This window comes from Neofelis nebulosa, chromosome 1 (genome assembly GCF_028018385.1).
Source record: "Neofelis nebulosa isolate mNeoNeb1 chromosome 1, mNeoNeb1.pri, whole genome shotgun sequence".
Classification (NCBI taxonomy): domain Eukaryota; kingdom Metazoa; phylum Chordata; class Mammalia; order Carnivora; family Felidae; genus Neofelis; species Neofelis nebulosa.
Window position 1 is genome coordinate 122,878,198 of NC_080782.1, and position 12,355 is coordinate 122,890,552.

Genomic DNA, 12,355 nt, shown 5'->3' on the forward strand with positions numbered 1-12,355 from the left:
AGCCTGGGCCTGGAAGGGGTGAGGCTGTTTGTCTTGGGCTGAAGAACGGGTAAAGATGCTCTGACAGTTTAGAAACTTCCTCACAGTAGGCCCTGCATCAAGAGTGGGTTGTCTAGGGCCTCTTCCTCCCATATTAGAAAGCCCTGACCTGAGGAACTAGGTCTCTTGGGACTGAAAGTGTACATTTGATGTAGGAAATACAAAGAAAAGTTAAGAGTCCTTACTCAACTTCACAAGCAGAAAAGACAGAGAAGGTTAGGCATCATTATCCTCACATGTAATAATAAAGAGGAGCAATCCATTGGAAGAACTGTCTCTGACAACTACCTTTCCTTGGGTGAGTTAGCTTCCACTGCCTTTGTGTTCCCTATTTACTCCCCCACAACCCTCAGAAGATATAAGTGGATTAAGTTGAACCAGAGCCTCTAAGAAGAATTACGAGGACAGGAGGACAGATGATCCAGGCATTCGTATGGGGGAAGGATCGGTAGATAAGCTTCCTTGGAGGGAAGCGCACAGTGGCTAAGAGACTAGTCCACGAGAAGGTAGAGCCAACACCGTCCGTCATGCAGGGCTGACTTGCACCATTGGGTCTGGCGAAGGCCCTTTGGGACTAGGAGTGATGGCTTTTTTCCTAGGTTGAGGGTGGGAATAACAGAAAAGGCAGTCATCAAGGGTTTCTATTTTTGAGAGAGTTAAAGATGTGTTTCCTATTCCCTGGCTGGTATATTCTGTAGGTCTGTTTGAAAGCGCTTTAAGGTTATCGTAAGGAGGAGGTGTACAGCTTGCTTTGGCCAGCGCTTAGCTGTTAACACAGAGGTATCTGTAGGGCTTAAAGTACCTATCATAGCCTGGAAAGGGGACCCTGGGACGAAGGGTATAGAGCATGCTAGCTGCCATAAACTTAGTGTCCTGGCCCAAAGGTTGCTGCCTATTTTTGCCCATACTCTGAATTCCCAAAGGGAAATTCCCTTCTGAGGGCTCTTCTGTACAACCTCTGAACCTTCCCTAAATAGGACAATCCCTCATTTACAAGTCTTGGCATCCTTTGAGAAGAGGTTCTCTAGTGCAAGAATAGGTGATTATGATGGACTTAGAACTTCCTGGGTACGTTTAGTCTTACAGATCAGTGTTTGAGTAGAGAGTGCAGCTGGTAGTATTTATTTTGTTTAGTTTTTACAGGTTCTTGTGACATTGTTCTCTACTCACCATATAAGGTGATGTGGCCTTACATTAGGTATTTCTAGCCAAAAGAAAGTACATTGCATCTCACTGTTGACTCTCTCAGCTAAATGCCAACCTGCATCAGATTTTTGGTGGGGAATTCCCTCTTTAAGCCTCTTCCTCTGAAACTATACTAGAATGCCAGATGCTTCCTGTACACAGGCAGCCAGACATCAATGTCTTCCCTCTGTGGGGGAGGCCCCATTCTCTATTTCTTCCCAAGTAGGAAACCAGGACTCACAGGCAGAGGAAGCAGGGATTTTATTGGAACATAACCTTTCAGCAGAGGATCCAAATTAGTCAAAATGCTATTTTCCCAGGGTAAGAAGGAATAGGAGAATGATACTAGGAGATAGTGCAGCAGAGAACTACATGATTTTTAAATTGGTTCCATCCTGTAACCTAATCTTCCTGGGCTCTGGGTGTCTAGAAGAATCTCTTAGGGGAGACACTTTGACTTACTCTGGTATCCTGCTTAGACAGTGCATTCATGTCCTCTAAAGTGATCTGGCCTCACACTAGCTGTAAAGGTTCTATCACAGTAGAGTGTGACCAGCATCAGACTAGGTAGAAATCAAAAGACCCAGAGTCAAGTAACTCTGATGCTATGTACCTTGGACAATTGTAGGGGATTCTGTTTCTTCTTGAGCTGGACTAAAATGGTCTCTTGGGTCCTTTCCAGCTTTAATAATCCTGTTGTCATTGGACAAAAGAATAAGAGAAGACATAAAAGAGGCTGGACTCAGAAGGCCCCATTCTCAAACTATAAAATAGGCCCTGGTGGCTACAGGTTTCCTTCAGTGGCTCCTGCACTTAGCTGGTCCATTCCTTGCTTGGCCTCCTCTATCCCTTGTGATCAATTGCTTTGAGCCAAAAAACTGAAGCCCTGTCAAGCAGATCTGCCTCACAGGCCTCCTCAGTCCCAGCTGTCCCAGCCTCAAAGACCCTGGCCTTTTCCTTAGTATTTAAAGGAATGTTTTAAAAAAAAAATCTTCCCGTCTCTGGAGACCCGAGGGAGTGTATACTGAGTACAAAGTATACAAAGGACCATTGAGTTAGAAAAGGAGAGTTACTATCAGGGCTGGTTCATTAAAAGTGACATGTAAACTGCTGTGATCTGCAGGGTGTGGGAGAACAATGGTTTGAGTGTCAAAGGGAAGAATCCATGTGATTGTATTACAGCTACTATTTCAGGCTGACGATTGAGTCAGCGTGTGGTTTTAATGACTCAACTTTATCTCCATGTCTGAATTGTGGCCTCTTATATACAGGCCATCTGCCCACTGGGATAAAAATCAAGGAAGAAATTCATCTTTCTTTTCCTTTCCTTCCCTCTAACCTCCACCTACACTAATAGAACCTTAGAGTCAGGAGAGCCTCTAAAGACCTTAGTGATTAGCATCTGACCTCCTCATAGATGAAAATAATTAAGACCCAGATAAGCTCTTCCTCTCCCAGATCTGAAGAGCTAGAGCTAGAACTGTAGCTCCCTTTTGTGATTCCAAGTCCAGGGCTATTTCCACTAAGCCTACTTGATGGACCGGAGAGGACAGTGACCCCTCTGTGTAGGCCAGAGTATTCTTTCATACCTTCTGGCAGAGAGCACTGGACATGGTACCGTTGCTTCAGGGAGTTTTCTGATGTCTACGTGTCTATAGAAGGTTAAGAGTATTTCCTACATGACCACTTATTCTCCCTCTGCTTTTGTAAAAATAGGACAGGTATTATAATTAGGCAAGTTTTAGACAGTAATGAGTTCTTTTAGGACAGTAATGACTATCTCATCTGTCCTAGTTTCCTCTCCTCCAAGGAAGCTTATTAACAAGAACACTTCCTTTTCAGTAGCATTTCTAGCCTGCATTTTATAAATGTAAATGTCTTTTTTCCAAATCATTGACCTTTTTCTAGTTATAATATGCTTGGTGGATTTTGCTGATGTTTTTATCTTAGCCCACCTGAACTTCTAGGAATCTGTCTTCAGAGACCTTTGACCAAAGTCTCAACATTGTTCCCTTTTCCCCACAGGCTGTGAGACTATTCTGAGTTAATAATCCTCCTTGATCTAATATAGTCAAATTATGTATCTGCTTCTATGGCTACTTGTCAATAGTCTCAAGTACTCAAGGTAGGGAAAGGAGGGGAAAGCTCACTTTTTCTTAATTGTTCAAACTGTTGAGTATAATTGTGGCCCCGAAGACAGAGTAGAAGCCAGAATTCTTGAGTTCTGTTGATACTCTTTCCAGTTCCAATAAGAGCTTTCTCATTTCTGAGAAAGGCCACATCTTAGGCCACATCCCTGTGTACTTAACTTTCTAGGCTTAAAAGGGAAGTTTTGGGGGCACCTGGGTGGCTCAGTTGGTTAAGTGTCATACTTCAACTCAAGTCATGATCTCACGGTCCATGAGTTTGGGCCCCATGTCGGGCTCTGTGCTAACAGCTCAGCCTGGAGCCTGCTTCGGATTCTGTCTCCCTCTCTCTCTGCCCCTCACCCGCTCATGTGCGCTCTCTCTCAAAAACAAACACTAAAAAAAAATTTTTTTAAGGGAAGTTTTGGTCTTCCCCCCACCTACCATCCACTCTTAGTTTTTGTGAAACCTGTAAAGCATCAGAATCTTTTGGAATCTAGAAAACCTAGAAACACTGCTTGATTAGGTACAACTGGTATCAAGTTAGTTTAGAGGAAGAAACCAGACTTTTCCCATGTTGCCCAGGACAGGTCTCCCTGCAGACCCAGTATTCTTTTCCCTCTGGGGTCTGGAGTCAAATTATTTCAACACAAACGCATTTCTTTAGTCACACACAAATAGTTGGCAATATTTTCTCAACTGCTAGAGGATAAATACACAGGCACACTTGAGTGACATCAAGCCATTGCCTTTCTGGACATGAGAAGTAGGGTCCTAGAGAAGGGAATAAATTTAGAGAAGAGCAGAAACTAAGTGGGGCTGAGGCAAAGAAGCACATACATGTAGACTTCCCTAGTCACACTGTCCCCACCCCAGTCACTGAGGTGGTAGCACATGTTTATAGTCAAAGTAGTGGCCTGTGTGGAACACCTGGAGTATAGGTCACATACCTTCCACCTGGAACCAGAGGGTGAGCCCTTGTACCTCTCAGTCAGGGCCTTCACTCTTCTTTCTCCTCTTGTTAGACAGTCCATTGTGCCCCTGGCAGGAGGAGTTGGAGGAGGAGGAGAACTATACACTGGTAACCTGTGGGCATGCAGTGTGCTCCCTGACCTAGGGGTGGCCTCTGTTGTGTGAACACAGCAGTGCTGGCTCTCTAATGAAAGGGTGGGCCTTCCCCGTTTGGCTTCTGCGCTGCCTAAAGCTTTTTGCTGGTCCAAACAAGGCAAAGGTGTTATGGGCGCTTTGTTCACTGCTTCCTCTGGACCTCTTCATTCCTGCGCCTGTCCCAGAGCTGCCCTCATCATTTAGCAAGCTGTTCTTGCTTCTGTAAGGCTGAGGTACTGCTTTCTCCACTCATCTTTCCCATGACCCAGCAAAAGCTGGGTTTTTTTAGATATAAATCAAATGCTTAGAATTCACCCTTTTAAAGTCTACAATCCAGTGGTTTCAGTGTATTTTTAAGTTTGTGCAACCACTAATTCCAAAACATTTTTACCACCCCAGAAAGAACCCCCCCATCCCCACTGGCAGTCATTCCCCCAGCCCCTGGCAATCTTCTTTGACCCAGGCAGGCAGCTCTTTGTGTACATGTGGTCTTTCTGTGCTGTTTTGTAGGGCATGGGAAGAAGCAGAGAACATGAGATGGGCATGGTCCCAAGGAACTGCCTTTGTGTTGAATGAAGATACTGGGGCCATAAATCTGCATTCCATAAATTGTGACAGTCTTAGGGATGGCTCCCAGCAGTGAGAACAGAAGCTCATGGCTTAATTGGTTCTTCTCTAAGATTACAACTGGAGCGTCACCATCCCTTAACACATTGGAATGAGATTTCTTTGTAGGAGCCTGTCCTCACCATCCCTGACTGCAGCTCTGCCTTTGCTGACATACCTTTCATTACCCACTCACCCCTACCCCGACATACATACCTTGTAGGGCCCTTGGCATTTGTCTCCCAGCTGCTACTCCTGAAGAGGTGGGGAAGAGCTGGGCATGTGGGCATGGGGAGAGGGAAGGGGGGTAGGGGTACACATGGGAGTGTGACGTGCACTTGACGTCAACGCGTGGCTGCTGCTCCGCTTTGTGGGAGTTGCCCCCAGCAGCCTACTGAAGGCCTTCCTGTGGTTGGACAGGCCTCCCCAGGTCTGACTTGAAATGGTTTTGGCCTAGGAGATTCCTGAAAACAGCCAAGAAAACAAAACTACTACTCTTTACTAAGCCTGAGTCTATTTAATTCCAACAGCTCTATGATGAGAAAACAGATTTTGGGCACTTCATTCCTCTTTAAGTTTTACCTAACAAGCCTGAATCACATTTTTTCTGTCTAGCTATATTCAAACCTGTGTACAGTTTTCACACCGGAAAGCCTGCACCACATGCTCTCTACACCTAGGAAGTATATTCCACATGTTGTCAGGTCTCTGCCCCTCTTTCTTTCAAAGAAGGGCCTTCTGAACCAGACTGTGCAGCCACATTTGCATGGCTTTGGGCGGAATGTCTGCTACAGAGTTTGAAAGGGATTAGAAATTGGGCCTTCTGTGGACAAGATCTCTCATGTCTTTTCTTTGCAGCCAACAGGAAGGCTGGGTGTGCAGTCACATCTCTGCTAGCCTCGGAGCTGACCAAGGATGATGCCATGACTACTGTTCCTCCTAAGGTTGCCAAGAACAATGAGGGAGTCCCCACAATCCTTGAAGAACCCAAGGAGCTGGTTGGCCGTGCAAGCTAAGCTGTGTCTTATGGCCCCAGCAGCTTCCTTAGTGGAGCCCCAGACTGTCTTGCCCTGCAGCATGTGCCTAAAGGGTCACGGAAATATTCCTCTGGGGTGGCTGCTCCCACTACCTTGACCCTGTCTTACTCTCTGGCCTGCTGCTCTCTGTACATCACACACAGCTTCAGCTGCCTGGAGGCCAGTAGGAAAAGGCAGTGTGGGGAGGCCTGAGCCCAGCCCGCCCTGGCTGTTGTATTACCAAAGCAGGCTCTGTGTTTGCTGCCTTAACCCCAGCAGTCTTCTGTCACTCTGAGGCCTTGTCTCAGACCAGGCCCCACCTGCTTTCTCAACCCCTGCCTTTCCAGTAGGCTTTCACTTTGGTCAATCTTGCTGGGTTCGTGCTTTTCTTTTGTGGTTTCTCTAGCCCTGAGAACAGCATGGGGCTTGTGAACCTTTAGGCCGTATCCCTCGTTTCATCGCTGTCACCTCTGCTCTGCTCTTCCCTCTCCCGGTTACTGTTATTTATTACTAGTGGTGTGACACTGGGAGCCATGCCCAGAGAAGTGGGGAGGCAAACCCCACCCTCCCCAAACCTTCCTGGGAAGGGCCTCCCAAAACAAAAAGGACCTGGACCACTTGATCTGTTCCACGATGGCCTAGGCCAGAGCCTGTGGGCAGGCAGGATATAGAGACATTGTGGGACCTGTCCCCAGCCTGCTGCCATGTTTTATGACCCTGCCTCTGTGAACCCTCTATACCTGCCCCAGGCTACTGAGCCATGGTCTCTCCTCACATCTTCCCCGGAGCTTTGGTGCATCTCCTCTGGAGTATGGGCTTTATTGTGACCATCCCAACACCTCACCCTCTGTCTCCAAGGAAATGGGAGGTGGAGCCTCCTGGCTGAGAAATTGTTTTGCAAATGGATCTATTTTTATATGAGATTTTTTTTTAAGAGAATAACTATCCCTTCCCCCTTTCCCCTCCATAATGTAAGAGATTTTGATGGCAGGTCCTGGTGTCCCTGGGGTTTCTCCCCACAGGCCTGAGTCCTGAACAACACCCTGGACCTCCACCTCCACCCTAAAGCCTTCTGGGCCCTTAAAGTCCAGTGCAGATTTTCTCTCCCATCATCTAGTTCTGGGGCAGGAGGAGCTCTTCTCTGGTAGAGGTGGACCAGGCCTCAGTGGTGGGAGCTCTGAGACCACAGAGTTTTTAATAAAAATTTAATATATTTATCAAGCCAAATGTGCAAATGCTAACTGGACACTGGGCAAGTGAGTAGTGTTGCCACACAGCGTCCCCCTGCTCCCTTATGAACAGTGGGCAGGCCAGACTGTTCAGAGGCCTTAGCTCCAGGAAGCTCAGATTCTCTGGCTCAGGGTGACACTTTGCCCTCCTTTGCTTTTAGCTTCCACCCCCAGGTAGGAGAGAGAATGACACTGCTCAGGCTTGACCCAGAATTAAAGTTGTTGGAGCAAAGGGGGGAACACAGGAGACCTGAGGCTTCCTACAGGGAGGCCTTCAGGCCAGGAACAAAGGTTCCGTTTGCTACAGCTGTCTGTGTGAAGGGGCAACAGCATCTCCTTTGAGTAGGGGGGAGGCTGCTCCCCTGGGTCCCCTCCTCTTCCCTGCTGACATCTGGGGCTTTGACCCTTTCTTTTTTAATCTACTTTTGCTAAGATGCATTTAATAAAAAATTTAAAAAGACAAAATGCCAACCTGTTTCCCTTGCCTCTTGGGCTTCTGGGATGTCATCACCTCCAGTTTGTTGGGTTTGTTTCCAACTGTTAATAAAGCATTGAAACAGTACTACCTTACCTCCTCCTTTGTGACTTTAAGCTATTTTCCAAATCCCTGGTTGATCTGACAGATCATTGTCAAAAAGCTTAAGGTGCCTAACATGTGCCAGACAGACACCATGCTTAGGCTTCTGCCCTTACATTTGCATCTTACAAATGAATAGGGCCCCAGTTCTATTTTGGCAGCCTGGTTTGGAACCCTTTTCTTTTTTTTTTTTTTTTTTTTTTTTTTTTTTTTTTTTTTTAATTTTTTTTAACGTTTATTTATTTTTGAGACAGAGAGAGACACAGCATGAACGGGGGAGGGGCAGAGAGAGAGGGAGACACAGAATCGGAAGCAGGCTCCAGGCTCTGAGCCATCAGCCCAGAGCCTGACGCGGGGCTCGAACTCGCAGACCGCGAGATCGTGACCTGAGCTGAAGTCGGACGCTTAACCGACTGAGCCACCCAGGCGCCCCAGGAACCCTTTTCTTGAACTCAGTTCTAGTTCCTCACCTCCTAGCATCCCCACATGTCAAGAACTACTAGGTCCTGGCAGTACCTGTGTTTCTTTTGCTGAGGGAAGATTCTCCCATCTCCCCTCTTCATGTCTCCCTGCCTCCCCACCCCCCCGGCCTTGGTGGCCACAGACCAACCACACTGCAGATTAGAGAAATTTATGTGGGGGAAGAGGGGGACAGAAACCTGAGCCTGCCAGCAGAGGTGAGAAAGCAGAGGTCATGCTCCACGTGACTTGCAGCTCAGAGCCATACTTGAGCACACTGTAACCTACACAAAGGAACCTTACAAGCTATGAAAAGACCCAGAATAGACAATGAGGGGCTTGAAGAGGACCACAAACCCATTCCGGCAGGCTCTAGAACTGGAAATAAAAGCCTTTTAAATAGCCCTGGAGCCTGGGCCAGCTGCCTCCCCGGTATGGCTGGGGATGTGGGTGTAGGTTGCCTGCCTCCTCCCCCCCCCCCCCCCCCCCCCCCCCCCGCCAGAAGCCACGCGTTTCTGTTTCAGAGCTTTACAGGCACACATACCAATTAGGGGACCAACCACAGCTGCTCACACACACTGCCAATCTACTGCCGTGCCTGGAATAGAACCCAGGCAGCCAGCACCCCGCCCTCTGCAACCCAGCTCTCAGAAACAAAACCCCAATTCCATCTCAGAAACCGTCCACACCACCCTTCCTCCCACACAAGAAGGTCGCCTCCAGATGCTTAGTTGGAAGGCTTGGTTTCCGTGACAACCGACTTCAGGAGCTGGCAAAACATGACCCGGCTCTGGGAGGATGCGCATAGGAAGCCCACAGACTGCCTCCTTCCACCCTGCAGTTAGGCATGCCTTCCCGGATCCCCCAGATAACCCCAGTGGGTCTGTGTTTGTCATTCCTCTGCACCCTGTCTTCTCTCCTCTGTACTTCCTGCAGAGGACAACCTCCAATTCCCACTGTGTTCCAAGGAGGCGGACTGAGGAAGAGGGGAGGGGAGGAGGGGTGAGAAGTGAATGGAAAAGCAAGGAGAGAGGGAGAAGAGGAACAAGGGAAAATAGTCTGGGTCTACCGACAATCTATCCTGTATACCCACTCTTCAATCCCCTTGACACAGGGCACCCCACACCATCCCCAGCAACAAAGTGATGAACCTTCTACTTTCCTTGGCTTTGCCACAGAGAGTGGGAAGGTGACTTCCAGATGGGTGAACCAAGGCCCAGGCTATATGTAGCCTGCCCTCTTGCACGGTGTTCCCAAAGCCACTAGGCAGCCAGGGTGGAGGGGAGTGGTCAAAGGAGAATCCACCCTCCTAGGAAGGAGCCCACAAAGGCACTGTGGGGTGTTAATTTTAGCAGGGAAGAGGGGGAAACTAAGGAAATGTCCACCACCCGATTTCCAGCTCTGTAGCCGTTGCCAACACAGTCCTCCCCCGCTCTGGAGTCTCCTCTTCTGCCGGGAGACTGGTGCTTAGAACCTTAAGGGAGAGAGAGCCACAAGCATACAATTGCACGCTCAACTGCACAGCGCCATGCAGCGCTCAGAGATCCCCCTCCTCAACAGACCCATAAAACGATTACACACAACGGTATACCGATCCACAAGCGCAATTACAGTCGATTGTATACTGTTACATATGCACAACAGTATTGCAAGCACACACAGCCACATTTGACTGTCACACACACACTCAAGGGCAGCGACACAAAACCAAGATGCAAATACAATAGCCTCGCGATCCCGCCTTTCTTCCGGCATACACCTCTTAGCACTTCATCCACAAATGCTAGGAGCCTCCATCTCTTACACAGAACCGTTCAACCTTTCAGAAGAAACCTTTTAATTTTTTTTTTTTCAAAGAAAAAAAGCCATATAAATATTAGAGTATAAAACTTGCGTGAGACACAGGAAGCGGAGTGGGTGGGGAGCTACATGACTATGCGAAGAGAAGCACTTATAGGAGTCAGTACAGGGGACGGGGTCGCCGCAGCGCATGGACACAGCACAAAACACAGCACGGGCCGCTGCAGGTGGATTCAACGACAGATGGCTGCGCAGAGCCCTCTGCCCACCCGCCATCACGGAAAAGCACACCGCACTACACTATTGGCTATTCTACACCAGCCGAAAGAGGGAGGGGGCTCTACACTACGGTAAGGGTTGGGGTGGGGTTCTTGCGCAGCCCCACTGGAGGTACGGAGGTACGGGCCTGGGGGAGGGGGTGGGCAGAAGGGGATGGGCAGAGAAAGGTCTATGCACAAGGAGGCACTGGGGGACTTTAACCAGGCTCTGGCCACTAGGGAGCAGACTGGGGGGGGGGGGGGGGGGGGGCTGGGCATTGGCCTTCACGGAGAAGAAATGGCACCTGGCAAGATGAAGGAAGAGAGGCTGGAGGAGTGCAGGGGCCCTGTGGAGAAGCCCGGATCCTAGGCTAAGACTTTCTGTCCACCTGGTCCCTGCTGTAGCTCCATGCCTCCCCAACCCAGGGACCAAGAACCACCTAGCTGGCCCTGCCTCACTGCTAGGGCCACACTGATTCTTCTACCTGTGGCACCTCTGGAGTACCCAGCACCCACAGAGGGCCCTCTGACCTCTCCAGGGGACCTGGTCCCAAACGTCCTCAGACCTTCCTTTGACTATAATGCCAGTTTAAATCCATTGGTGCTAATAGCTCAGCCCAAAGCTCACTGCCTGAGGTGAGTGAGCAAGCCTTGAATGTGGCAAACGAGAGTCCAGCCTGGTACTTGGTTTATGGCTGGAATTGGGGATCTGGCCAGTACCCTGGGGACACAGAGCCTTCTGCAAGATCCTGATAACTGGCAAGTCAAGCTTTGTCCATCCCCTATATCCACACCCTTCCCTTCTTTATCTTACCACCCCATACTGTCTTGGAACATGCAATGAAGTCTCTTGTTTGGAGAGGGGGAAGTCACGGCATGCAGCGGGAACATCAAACAATGAAAAACAGAACAAAAGACTGGTCCCAAGGGCGCTGGGAAGAGGCACGGTAGCAAAGTGCCCTCCCTAAATCCAGCAAGCGTCAGTACCATGGCAATGGTGACCATGTCTGCCAAAACTTGAGCTTGGTCTTGGGCTCTGGAAGGAGATGAAGGGACGGGCACCAAACCATGCTTTGGGGGCAGTCTGAGAACTGGAGAGGCCAAGAGGTTATGACGCCCTTCCAACTCTTCAGAACTACGAGCCTTTTTAGGTCACCAGGTACCTCAACACCCCAACCACCTTATTCAAGAAAGAGGAGCTGCTGAGGGGGTGGGGTGACAGGAGCAAGGCAGGGAATTGTGGATGGGCCTGATTGAATTTGGAAGATGGCAAAGTTCAGCTGTAACTAAAGGGGGTGTGATAAATGGTGTCTACACTAACCCCACTACCCCCATGGGCACAGCAATTGACTGGATGGGGGTTCCCAGAACTCCCTTTTGCATATTCAATCCCTTGGGGGCAGAGAGGGGGGTGTTGACTGGGCACTTGTTTCTGTTTCTCAAAGGGAGCATGGCCTGGACCCCTACCAGTATCTGGGGGTGAGCCCTGAAAATATGAGGCCTGGGTACAGATACGGAGAGGCTGGGCTGGTTGGGGAGGGAAGTTGCCCCATGGCTCTTGGCCTGGCCTCCACGTTACTTCTTCTCTTTTTTGCCTGACTTCTTCTTGTTGCCATTGCCACCGGTGGGGGCCTTGCCATCTCGCTTGCCAGCCGCGTTGGTCAGTGTGGCATTACTGCCGGGGATGTAGACGTTCTGGCGGTAGTCCGGCACGTGCTGCAGGGTAAACTGGGGCCCGTAGCGGGCACTCAGGCCCATGGTGCCAGCGCCCCCTCCCAGGGTGGAGCCCCCATCAGCAGCTTCTGCAAGAGAGAGAGGAAGGTGAAGAGCTAAACTCTGGGTCCCTCTTTTTTTTTTTTTTTTTTCAACATTTTTTATTTATTTTTGGGACAGAGAGAGACAGAGCATGAACGGGGGAGGGGCAGAGAGAGAGGGAGACACAGAATCGGAAACA

The 12,355-nt window shown here is 49.2% G+C and overlaps 2 protein-coding genes across 29 annotated transcripts in view; one reads left to right on the plus strand and one right to left on the minus strand.

Moving 5' to 3' along the window:
* Positions 1–7,870, plus strand: part of DIAPH1 (diaphanous related formin 1) — a 103,549-nt gene extending 95,679 nt beyond the window's left edge. For 2 of the 3 annotated variants that reach the window (XM_058733643.1, XM_058733652.1), the window contains one exon: positions 5,922–7,870. In XM_058733643.1, coding sequence (XP_058589626.1) covers positions 5,922–6,079 — 158 coding nt within the window. In that variant the 3' untranslated portion in view covers positions 6,080–7,870. Of the gene's footprint in view, positions 1–4,375; positions 4,492–5,921 lie in introns of those variants that run through there. The other variant, XM_058733663.1, reaches the window with a different exon arrangement.
* Positions 7,871–10,164: 2,294 nt separating this feature from the next.
* The window catches only part of LOC131514100 (protocadherin gamma-C4), a 177,151-nt gene continuing 174,960 nt past the window's right edge, over positions 10,165–12,355 (minus strand). For all 26 annotated transcript variants that reach the window (XM_058733885.1, XM_058733815.1, XM_058733702.1 and 23 more), the window contains one exon: positions 10,165–12,203. In XM_058733885.1, the coding sequence (XP_058589868.1) occupies positions 11,977–12,203 (227 nt within the window). In that variant the 3' untranslated portion in view covers positions 10,165–11,976. The remainder of the gene's footprint in view (positions 12,204–12,355) is intronic.